General features: G+C 43.5%; 1 protein-coding gene across 2 annotated transcripts in view; it reads right to left on the reverse strand.

Annotated features, from left to right (window-relative positions):
- Positions 1-8,600: 8,600 nt before the first annotated feature.
- LCP1 (lymphocyte cytosolic protein 1) overlaps positions 8,601-12,843 on the reverse strand; it is a 45,264-nt gene continuing 41,021 nt past the window's right edge. For both annotated transcript variants that reach the window (XM_038173425.2, XM_005024805.6), the window contains exons 14-16: positions 11,855-11,978; positions 11,275-11,399; positions 8,601-10,034 (exon numbers count right to left, since the gene is read on the reverse strand). In XM_038173425.2, coding sequence (XP_038029353.1) covers positions 9,902-10,034; positions 11,275-11,399; positions 11,855-11,978 — 382 coding nt within the window. In that variant the 3' untranslated portion in view covers positions 8,601-9,901. The remainder of the gene's footprint in view (positions 10,035-11,274; positions 11,400-11,854; positions 11,979-12,843) is intronic.

Consider the following 12,843-nt stretch of genomic DNA (forward strand, 5'->3'; position numbering starts at 1 on the left):
ACATTTACAGAGGTCCAGCAGTGTGCTCTGCATTCAGTACTCCTACAGCACCTCACAGCTGGGCATGAAGCTGGTTTCAAGAGTGGCAACGAGGTTGTGAAGTCCAAATGGAAGAATCCTAAGCAGAAAAGATCCTTTGGCTGGTATTTGCTAGAGAGAGAACAAACAGCAAGTCAGATGGATGCCTTCTTGCTATGTTCCTCTAGTTCCAGATGGAGCACCTTGACTGGGCCTCCATCTCCCACTGTTGGTCTCTACCTCTTTGGTTAACACTTGATCCATCCAAGGATTTCAGATCGCTTGTGTTGCTCCATATCCCCTTCTCTGTGACATTCTGACATCCAGCTTGTGCTTTCCACATGCCACACTTTTCCAAGGAAAAGTACCACTGACTCTTTACCTCATTATTATTAATTTTTGCATGCCTCAAGATTTGTATCCCATGTTTCTGTGTGTGGTTGTGCAGCCAGGACATGCCAAAAGCTGATTGAATTTGACACATCCATGCTGTCTGATATAAAATGTTCTTCAGGTGAATGAAGAACCAGCAAGGTAGCATGGTTTTGTTCCAGAGGGTTTTCTTTCCAGGAGAGGACCAGGGAGTGAATCCACAAACATCCAGTGGGGACAACAGGGAGCCAAGACCTGGGACTGAATGGGGGAACTAAATTATTTGACACTGTAGCTATACAACTGGATTAAAAAATGCCTAGGAGCAATCCCCTGAGCCAAGGCTAGGTAAGATGGACTAGGTTGCATCCACCAGCCACCTCTCAAACAGCTCTGGAGTGGTCCAGATCAGAGCCAGTGTTCCAGTTAGGCAGGCAATTGGGGCTTCGGAGCCCAAAATCAGTCCTGGCTCTCTTAGGAGGGAAGATATGTGCTAAAATGTCAGACAGCTAAGTTTTAGATGGCTGAAGTCAGCAGAGGTGAACATCTCTGTGAAAACACACAAGCACAGAAAATCTCCAAACTGGAAATATTGGGTTAAGCACAAACTGGGCACCAAAGTGAAACTAAAAAAAAAAAAAAGAAAAAAAAAAAAAGACTCACAGGAAGCTAAACCGCTGGCACCTTACCTAGATTTTGCAGTTCCTCCTTTATCTTTTCTAGATGTTGTTCAAACAAACACGAAGTTCGGTAAGTCACACAGGCTGTTTCTGGCACGGGAAGTGGGCAGCGCTCTGCCACTGTGGTTGATTTTTAAACTGATGGCTCAGATGTGCTTCCTTCACATAGGGAAAAAGAAGTTGCCAGCAGAGGACAAAACATAGGAGATAAAACTTGACTATCTGGTCGTGCTTGCGTCTGGAAATGTCCAATGCACAGACACAAATTTAAAGAAAATTTGAATCTACAGAGATAGGTACAACAGAGGAAATTGAAAGAAAAAAAATGATGGAGTGGAGTTGCTAGTAACAAAGGAAAGAGAAGAATCATTTTCATCCATATCTTAAAATGTTATTTAAGCTGGAAAAGGGAATATTTTCCCATATCTACCTGAGAATAAAATTTTGGACAAACGGTAGACATCAGACATGACTGTATGTTGGGTGCTTCTCTTATGCAATGGATGTTGGAGGAAAATAACGGCACTAGCTGAAACCCTGAGAGGACAAACCCAAGTCCTGTGATGGTTCAAGCACCCCATAGGCTGAAATGCAGAGAACCTAAAGGTAAATGAGAGTTAAAAGAATAACAAATGGGTGATGTGACTGACAGAGATGGCAGAGGTGTATACCCACTGCTCTTGCTTGGCTGAAAGCCTCTGAAGTGTTTTGGCTCAAGGTAGGACACAAAAAAAATGAGTTTCAAGCATGTGCTGGATGTTGCTTATTTGGATCATTTTGGCTTATTTTTCTTTCCTTTAGTATGTAAACAACACAGAAAATGCCCTTCCCCGCTTGTGCAGCCTGCCTCAGCAACAGGGACATGTGCAAAGCCAGCATTACTGATCATTGGCCTTGGGTCATTAAATGGCAGCTCCATACCCAGCACAATCCCCTGCCCCATGCCAGCAGCACCTCCCCAAGAACAGCACCCATCCTGCTCAGCTCTGGGTGCCTAAAATGAGGCTCCTGGCCAGCAGCGAGCAGCTCCATGAAGCGGGTTGATTTTTGTAAGCATGGAGGCTGCCGTCACAAGGACATCTACAGCGTGCGACGTGCGTTTCACACACAAAGACAATTTCTGTGACAGTTCAATCTCCGAGTGAATTCCTTTCAGGATTTCCTCTCCTGATACAATCTATTTATACCATGGTGCTGAGGTTTGCTTTAATGAGAGACCACCTATATTGATTACCCCCAAAGCCTTGTCAGCTGCTGACAGAACCTAAGTATAAAAAACTACCGACATAACCGAGAGAGATGGGGATGTATTTAAGCACCAGACTTAAACACCAACTTCCTTGCTTTCCCCCAGCTGTTAGGGGTTATAATTTGTCCTTTGACTTCTGTCGACATTCCCTCCATCTGCTCCTCTCATCCACGTAGGAGGTGAGAGTCAACGCAGGCTGCCTTGTGCTGCTTTCACAGGCACTGCAGAGAAATGGGATTGTTTCAGGAGCAATTCATCCGACCTGCTGTGGACATCTCAATCAGAGGGTAATGAAATGCCTGATCCTGTTCTTTCCTGGTGAGTGGAGCTGGAGTGACTTGCTTGGGGATAGGAAGGTGGATTTGTTCCTGTGAATCTTATTGATTCTGTCTCCCTCCCTCTGCTTGGACACTTTGGGTGCTCGTTATGGACAGGATCTATCTCCTGTGTTCCAGGCTACATAAATTAAGATATACTTGCTCTACCTACAACAGTAATTTTTTTTTCTTAACCTTCAAGAATTACTGAGAACCTGGAAAGTATTTCCCAGCTAGGCTGGGAAGAAAAATGTGGTTGTGAGAAACACCGTGAAGGACAATTATAAAAAGAATTGGGTTGGTCAAAACATTTCATTTTGATAATTTCACCTCTTTGATTTTGATTCAATTTCAAAGCTTTTAAATAGTTTTATTGGAAACTAACTCACATTTCTGGACATTTTTTTTTTAAGACCTAGAGGAAAAAAAGATTGGATGTAGACCTGGATTAACTATTGCTACTACACTGAGCAGACACTGCACTGAGCAAACCACAGGCCATGCAACCACAAGCCTTGCAGTAAAGGGGAGAGTTTGATCTGTGCTGATTTCTGTTAACTTTTAGAGTAGCCCTGGGACATGCACAGCCTTTTATTTAAAAAGGGAAGATCAGGCCCTAATTTTTAGAGCAGATAATTAACAAAATAGTCTCTTAGTTTCTTTGTTCAATACTACTGCTATGGGAATTGGCACTGGCAGTACATAAAGCCTCCTGGTGCCATTATTATATTGCTTTTTGAAGTATAATCACACTTTAAAGGCAATTCTAATGAGATATTTCCACTCCTTTGGCTGAACCTGCTGTCTCTCCCCTCCCTCTCTCACATGTGGTCATAGCCACATCCTTTGGACGTTGCATTGGTGTTGCACCTCATACAGAGCAGGCACTGTTTTGTTTTGTTTTTGTGGTGCTTTAAGATGTAAGTGCTAAAAAATGTGGCAACAGAAGAGGCCGGGCACCTATGTTTTGAGATGGTTTCAGGCAGATATGACTAAGGCATCTCCAATGACTCCTGATAGCAGCAGCCTTGGCTTCCAGCAGCCAGGTGCCACAAGGTTCCCTCTGAGCTCAGCCAGGACTGAAGCACGGCTGCCTTCTTTGATCCCTGGACTCGCACAGTGCCCAGCAGCAAGGCTTTAAATAACGAGGCTGATCCTGCCTGGAGGTTCTCAGGCCTGAGTTCTGTGTTTCAGCACGTGCTGGAGCCCATGCTAAGTCTGTCACTAATAGCAAACCTGTTAACAAGCACACAGAAGGGGCAGGAGGAGGGGAGGTCGGCTTTTATCAGCAGTCACATCCCTCAGATCATTTTCCCTGTTCAGGATCATCATATTCTGCTCTAGTTTTGATCCTCCCAACTCCTCTTGTTTCCAGTTAATCAGTAACGAGTCCCTCCGGGGATGGGTAAGCACCCCTGTGGGTCCATGTGCTGAAGCAGAACATGAAAGCCAAGTGAGTCCGTGCACTTCTTCTTCTGGTTCTTTAAATCCAGGTTCAAGAGCAAAATTAATCTTCTGAAAAATATTTACAGGCTCTTGCCCTTTTTTTGGTGCATTATCACTATTGATGAGGCCAAAGGTAACTGGCTAGCATCCTTCTTACGTGAGGCAAAGGACGGCTAAAATCTAACTAAACTTTGATCCCTGATGCTTGCCACGCAGTGCTGCTGAGTGCCGCTGCTCCTGAGCCACACGAGGATGCAATTAGTTGAACAGCTCTTTATTATGGATGCGGCAGAGCAGAATTAGAACTCAATTTACAAGTCTCCCTTTCAAAACCATTCAGCCGTTAAGGCCACATCATCTTTCAGTTTTCCGAGGCATATAATTGATAAATGATTTCTCCCTCCACACCTCAGCTCCTCATCTTTATTCATGAGCCAATTAATCTCCGTAGGACACTGTGATCATTTACATACATGGCCAATGTCACCAACCTCTGTCATTTCAGTCTGGAAACAATTTTACAGCCCGTGAAACCACCGGGATGGGAAATTGTGGGATATCTCTAAACTTCTGTGCTTCTGGTATTTCTGCCTGATGTTACTCCCAAATAAAAAAGTCAAACTCTACCTGTGTTAGAAAATGATGGGTTAACCTGGGAGAAAATGAATGTCTGAGCCCTGTGTGAGTGCTGTACAGGCAGCATGTGTCTTCTAGATATGAGCAGAGGCTGAAAACGTATGTTCACTTTGTGTGATCCTACACCTCAACCTACTTCATTCATTTTTATTCTTCCTTGGTTGTTTCTCTTTCCAGGCTCAGCGGAGGAGAAGACGCTGTAGTGTTTCAGCACCTCATTTTGTTTGTGGGCTGGGGAGGTGCAGAAGTGTCACTACTGGCTAAACGCTTTCTTCATGATCTCCAGTTCCCCAAGGGCTGTTATCAGCTTCCACCCAAACAGTATGTTCTCCAAGTGACTCGCGTTTCCTTACTGCCAGGAGGTATTGATTGATTTGCCTGTATCTTAACAACCAGCACTTGCAAAGCAAAGTGCAGCTTTGTTAAACAAAGGATGTCAACAGGAGCGGCAGGAGCACCACGGGCAGAGTTTCTGAGCACTTGAGGAATGTGACCCATGCAACTTGTGCAGAGCATGCTTTGGCTAAGGTGCAAGAGGATGCATGTACACACCTCTCCCATTCTCTATGTATATGGATATACATACCAGGAATGCAAGTACCCCCGGAAAAGTTGTGTATTCTGCCTGTCACTGAGTGCATCAGCAGTGCTGTTTGCTTTTCTCTGCACCGCCTGAACTTACCCATTTTGCTTGCATGGCATCTAGCAGAGTTTAGAGGACTGGGCACTTCCTTTGGGCCTTTGGAGGATGCCAGGACCTGCTTGAGGATGCTGGTGAAGAGAAACTCCATGGAACAAAACTCCTGTCTCATAGTCAGGCAGTGGGACAGGTTGCCGAGGGAGGTGGTGGAGTCCCTGGAGGTGTTCAAGGAGAGGTTGGACGTGGTGCTTAGGGACATGGTTTAGTGGGTGACATTGGTGGTAGGGGGATGGTTGGACCAGGTGATCTTGGAGGTCTCTTCCAACCTTAATGACTCTGAGTCATTTCATTCATGCCTCTTGGCCGGTGTGGTTCCCGCCTTGGAGTGGCACATCCCAGTCCTGGCTGATGCTGAGCACCAGTATGCACAAACAGGTCTATGCTGCAGGGACACTCATCAGTGTCCCAGTGTGTCCCCTCGCAGCTCCTGGGGCACCCCCAGCACCCCCAGGAGCAGAACAGTCTTGGCTCTGTGTGAACACTGCTCTGCAGCAACCAAAACATTGGTGGGTTATCAGCAGTGTTATCATCCAAAATCCCAAACACAGCATTGTGTGAGCCTCTGTGAAGAAAATTAACTCTATCCCAGACAAAAACATGACACTCAGCAAGGCAAGGAAGTTCGTGACAGCACAGGAGGCAGGCCTGGTGGTGAAGGCCTACATTTTTCCTCAGGGATCTTTATCACTTATCACTAATGTGGCTGGTTGAGCCTTTCTCTGTCATGCTGCTTAACCACTGGCCTCTTTCCCTGGCACCTGCTAGGAGATTTCCTGGGTGGATGTGGGGGGGTTTCTCTCCATGCTTCGTGTGTTTGCAGATATTCCTCGCCGTGTTCCTTTAGATCCTTAACACGTGCACTAAATGAGTGCCTGCCCTGAGGGAGTGCAGTGCTTATATGCATGATCAGTTTTGCAGCTTTCTGCCTTTTACACAAATTTCAGGCATGTCTTTCCTGGTGAGCACATGGCCTATGGGATTTCAGGCACATTTAGGCTTTGGACAATTTATTATGGCTCTGTGATGTACTTCTCAAGCAATAATAGCTTGCAACCTGGGAGGGAATTAGGTTTTCCGTAAGATTCTGTCACCTTCATAAAGTGAGCAGTGCCCAAAAAGTAAATAATATGCAATAAAGAAAATGCTTTCAAAACAGTTATTAGACTTTAGGACAACTAAGACTCGCAGCTGTGTGTCACTTCTTGAGCAGCAAAGGAACATTGGGAGAGCGATGTGATTTTCCCAGGAGTGGAAGAGGACTTACACTGACCACTGATCTGTGTAAAAAATATGAACGAAATGAGAATGTAATCAAAAGTTGGTCTTAATTCAGACTTGGCTTGCGGTAAGGTATGTAAAGTCCCCAGAAACCACCACAGTTAGGCAGTGGTGGACACCAGGATCTGAAGTAGTGGCCAGGCCTGCAGCAGGCCTAAGCTGCCCTTGGCAGACGGCATGATGCCAGGCTGGGATTTCGGCTCATTCCCACCTCCAGAGGAAGCAGAAACATGACTTGATCTGTATAAGACCACAGAAGCCAGTCATACAGCTTGCTATCCCTCTTCTAAAGGTAGCCAGGAGGGATGATTTACAACAAGGTGTAAAATCCTCATCATGCGCATGATTATGCTCTACTACACTATGGGGGGATATTTCCTTCTGAGTCCATCTGGTGATGAGACCGTACCCTGAAGCATGTGATTGATTGCCCTCGTGCTTTTTTTCTCCTAGTTAGTCTAACTGCTGATGCTTTACTTTTATTCATCTGAATATCTAAGCCCTTTTGAAGCTTTGAAAATTATGATTAATTGTGCAAGGAAAATCAATAGTGGAAGTGCTTACAAAGCCAGCTTGATTTAGGAGTGAATCCCAAAGACAGCTGCTTTCTCTGAGAGTGATGGAAAAAGTTGGAGAAAAGCAACAGAATAAAAAAAAAAAAAATCAGATCCCCTTTTTGCTTAGGGGTGATGTTTGTCATGGGATTAACTCTTCCAGGGTTGGTAGGAGCTTTATTACAGGCTAATATTACCAGTCCCTGAAAGCAAAACCTCAAGTTAATAAAAAAATAATATATATATATATATATATATAATAAAGGTTAAAAGTGAAAATGTTTATAGTCCTGTACCAGAATGCAAGTATTCCCACACCTTCAGGTCCATGACAGCTTTATTTTTCACAGGAGACTCTAGAGATAGGGGTGAAGATCTGGTAAGGCATTTACTGGAGCATCCCTGCCAACAGATCTTGTTCTCTTTTGTGCACTGACAGGTGCTTGCGTTGTGCCTAGGGTTAAATATCCCAATTTTTTCTCCATTTCCCGAGGGATAGCATTTTCGGAGCTCACGAGTGCCAGTCTCTAAACTCCAGATGAGTTTTAGATGACTGCCATCTCGTGGTTGGCTCTCCTTGCTGCACTGGTGTCAGGGCTCCGGCTGGTGCAGAGCTTCAGCTTGGGATGCAGATCACAGAATTTTGGAACTGGATGCAGATCACAGAATTTGGCACAGATACTGCCTCAAAACGCAGCCTGGGAAACGGGACCAGCAACGGAGACGGCTCTGGGTCAGGCACCCGGCTCCGGTGCTGGGATACTGGGAGGAAAAGCAGCCCCCACCACAAAACACATTTTGAATAGCACGGTACAAGCCCTGGCCTCTCTCCTGAGCCAAAGCTAGAGCCAGACATCAACCTCTTGAAATCCTGCCTATGGGAAATGGGTGATGCGTGAAAGCCTGCTCTCCCTGTCTGCCTGAGCAGGCTCCTCTAAAAATCCCCCTAATTTCTCCCAAGTATCATTAGAACAGAAACCAAATGGCACGTTTGCATTGCAGAATGTATAAAGAAGCAAAGTCTACTGGTTTATGAGAAAAGGCAGGGGAGGACAGGTATTGCAAATAAAAATTTCGTATTGCATACCAAATGGTACCAGACAATGGTACTGGCTCAGGCTGCAGGTCCGTCCAGCATTGTCACATCTTTGGCAGTATCTCAAGAGTGGCATGTGCAGAAATGGCCTAGAAAACCATTCTTCCCACTTCCCACAATCTGTGGTTTCAACAACAATATGTAAGATGTCCTCAGTGAGCCCACGGTGTTGTTTTCTAAATTTGTCCCACTTTCAGCTCTGTGATGCTCACTTTCCCATTAGCACACGCACTGCTAACAGCCAAGACCACACGTTTGGCTTTGTAGAACATTTTATTTAGAGAGACTTCTCACATCATTGGATATCAGTTCTTTATTAAGGCAATTCTGAATGGGCTAGAGGGGGGGAAGGAAACTGAGACTGTGTCAACAGGATCACATTAAGGCAAAATTCCCTCCTTCTGCGTTTCACCACAGTAAAATCCACATAAAGGCCAGGACAGAAAATGACTCATGCCATGGAAGAGGTTCAGTGCCATCATCCCACTGACTATCCATGGATGGGGCTAGGTCCTCAACCGAGGTAGACTGCTCAGTTGGGGATCATGGCCTTGGTTCAGGGAAGCATTTAATTTGTAATCAAACATTTAAATGCTCTTCTGAATCAGGGCAACAGCCCTTTGAGTGCATGTCTGTACAGTTCATTGTTTAATTTTTCCTCAGTACATAAATATATTTTTTCTGTATCCCTTTGGTTAACTTCTTACCTCTGCTTTATTATTGCTACTAACTGAGTATACCCCCTTAGTTTCCCTAACATGGTTTTCATTTCTATCGTGCTTTGCAGTCTGCTAACGTTTTGAGTGTATTATGGCATAAAAGTGAATTAACCTTTGGAGAGCACTCCTTGTAAAGGCTCCAGAGTTCGGCTCTTCTTGGAGAACCAGGTTACAGTAAGGTTTGTCCCATGAATGGTAATGTGCTCTGTGAGTAACTCCAGTGATGGCAGAGGCAAAGCTTACAGGGAAAGGTACTGCACACATCACATACCAGCAGCACACAGCAGACCCCAAACACTTTTCTCTTTCCATGAGCATTTCCTAATTTCCTAATTCCAAAAATATAGTCACTAATACTTGTATTAGTTGGGGAAATCCCTTTTGAAACCCCAGGTGCAAATTGAAGGAAAGTATGGCAGAAATACTGCCAGAAGCATGAAGACATTTTCAGGCAGAAGCAGTATATAACATTTCATAATCCTAAAATCTGTCTGTACCTCCCAAGACAAAGACCTCCAGGTGACTTCTGACAGATAACCCTGGTATCTATTAACTGGAGGTTATGTATAGACCTCCTGGAAAAGTCATTCAGGAATATGAAATGGTTATATCTAGTAAAGTGGAAAATAAGGCAAAGAAATCAAGCACATAGTACTGTTCAAACTAAAACATTTCCTGGATACAGGTGGATACACAAGTTTTGTATGATCTGGAACCACGTACAACATTCATGCCTTACAAGCATGAGCACCCTGCATATTTCCTTGATACAAAGAGCATCCAGTTTGAGGGAATCAGAAGGGTGAATACCAGGCATCAGTGCAAGTCTTTTGTGCTTAAACTGTCTTCATGCCTTTCCCCATAAGGCAAGCAAACACTGTCATGACCATTTTGGGTTTTACTTCAACCAGGTCTTCTGGAAGGGCATAGACTCTTGCTCCAATTTTTCTTGCCATAGAGATGGCATATCTGCATTGCAGGGGGAGGAAAAAAAAAAAAAAAAAAAAAAAAAGAAGTAAGTTAGTGCAGTAGCATTAATGTTAAGAAGTTCTTCATTGAAAAGTTTTTTCATGATCAGTACCAGAGAGTGTTGGGAACTTTCTTACTGATACACCAAAATTCAACTTTTATGTAGGAACATATGAGCCAGTTCATAAAGAACTACATTTTTTAGCAAATTCCCGAGGAGGAAAAGCACATGGCTGATGCTGGTGGAGATCAGAGTTGTCAGAAATCATTATTTAGGAACTTCTGCTTGAGTCATTCCCAGAATCTGCAAGCTGACCTTCCCAACCCCTGTTCAGAGTGTGCTGTTCTCCAGTGTGTATGTGTCTTCTCTCTATTATTTCCTTGAAAAATACTTGAGAAATCCTGGGTTCTTCCCATTACAGAGCACACACATCTGTGAAATCCCCTCCCCTCCAAAAATGCAGAGAAACATGCATATGGGAAAGAAAGGGGGGAAAAAAGTCAAAAGAAGACATCAGCAGAGGGATGAAGTACAGAGAGAAGCACACAGAAGACAGCACAGAAAGAAATGAACAGTTAGTAGGAAATAGGAGAGGAAAAGAACAGGGGGAAAAGTCATTATAATAAATATTGGCAGCTGTGACTGCCTTACAGTCATCCTTTTCTCCTTCGTAGTTGCCACAAAGTGAAGGAGAAGCTAAACTGATAACCAAACTGGGAGGTGATCCATGTAACTGAAATCACAGGGAGATGCTCCCAGGATTGCCTTCCTGATAGGAAATGGTTGCAATCAGAAAAAAAAAATCAATATCCACATCCACAAAAACAGTTTTTCAGGCATGAATCCTGTCCTCCCCTTTCTGCCTTAAATATGCCCATGCTCCACCTGTATGTGACTAAGGAGGTATCATGACCTCTAATCACTGGTGGAAACAGCTTGCGTTGTTGGTGCTGCTCCCTGATCTCTGGAAGAATTTTAAATTTAATAAGAGAAAACAGAAGCTTGGGAAGCCAAGTGATTTTGATCCCGTGAAGGGAATTATAAAGCAGCAACTGTGACACTTCATTTTTGGTGATAGCCTTTTTTTACTGTCTGACTTCTAGCCTTCATGTTTCTAACTCTGGAGGTATTTCTCAGTTGAGGATGTGCCAGATGAGAATGATAGCAGAGTGTTTTGAAAGACAGTCAAGCAAGGCTGAGCACATAACTGGTGGTAAGTGTCACTTGGCATGAACATACTTAGCATTATTTAGTTTCTCCTCATCATTCAGGTCCTCTGTTTTCAGGAGGTCGTATTTGATTGATCCTGGTTGAATGGCATCAATGAGGTCCAGGACTGGCATGCTGGTGCTGATTTTGCCATCCTGCATAGATGAAAAATGCAATTAGATGCAAGAACAGGAAGACATGTCTCCCACAAAGCCAGATTACTACTAGATTACACGTGTACTGTTACTGTTGTTTTTAGTGCTATCATTTCTAATTGCTATTGTTTAATAACCAACAACACAACAGGTCTTGCCAAATACCAGTCATCATTCCCAGCTCCATAATTTCATTTCCTGTGGCAAAGTAACATTCAAAGTAACAGCTTTCTGTTATGTTCATATTATGTTTCTGCTACCTCTTGATAATAAAGGCCCTTAAATAAAATCTGTGTATCTGAAAATGCCTTTAAGAGGGAATGAAAAATATCTAAACAATGTAGTTAATTATATCATAATATAGCATGTGATTATATACTTATATATGCCTATATACACATAAAAACACTGTGTAAGAGATTCCTAAACAGAGACTTCTAACAAAAATCTGTTACCTTGAAACTGGAGATAGTTGAATCCTTGCCGGCTGCAGTCAGTGTTTCATTGACCCAGTTGACAATGATTTCATCGTTGACCTTTTCTCCACCACCAATATCTTCAAGGATATTCAGCGTGTACCTTACGAGAGAAGCCAGAATGCTTGCTTTAGCTCATAGTCTACCACCAGAACCACCAGTCTACCTCAGAACCACCCTCGTACATGCATAGCCTGACTTGGACAAACCCAACAATCCTCTTACACCCAATAGCTTCCCACTTCCACACTTAGAGAATGAATTATATTATAACATGCTAATTCATCTAATGGGTCTCATTCACCCCCAGTTCCCTAAGCATTGCTCTGGCAGTGTCAATAGGTTGTGTTTCTCAAAATTCCTAGAAGGTCCCATCCAGCAGATCTCAGTGTAAATGACTCGTTCACACACTGCTTTAAAAAATAATCACTGACTTTATGGGCAGAAGGAAATTGTTGTACCCTTCTAAGACTGACCTTCTGCATAAACACAGGCCTGGAATATTTTGCTTATATGACAGCATATATTCTGGAAAGACATACCAAATTGATGGCAAGTAATCACCACATCCATTGATTAATCACATGCCTGATAATCCACACAAAGAATTACATGAAAGTGGGAAGAGCTACCGAGCTGCATCCACTCTAGGTAGCAGATTACAGAATTTCTGCATCAATTCTTAATTTCCAGTATATCCTCCCCACTCCCTGATACAGAGATGTTTCATCTTGTTTTTCGCTCTTCTGTGCAGTGAACATTTATTCACACTATATGGATAGTGACAATAATAAACTTCTGCATGAGCTGAATGTAATGTTCTTGGCCATAAGATAATGTACTTCATGATCACATCCCTAACTTGGTTACTCTGTCTCTGCATATGTGTGCAAACAAGTGAGAGAAAAAGCTGTGGCCTGTAAAGCCTTCTCATCAATCGCATCAAGAAAACATTACCACGCCAACTG

Source organism: Anas platyrhynchos, chromosome 1 (assembly GCF_047663525.1).
Source record: "Anas platyrhynchos isolate ZD024472 breed Pekin duck chromosome 1, IASCAAS_PekinDuck_T2T, whole genome shotgun sequence".
Classification (NCBI taxonomy): Eukaryota; Metazoa; Chordata; class Aves; order Anseriformes; family Anatidae; genus Anas; species Anas platyrhynchos.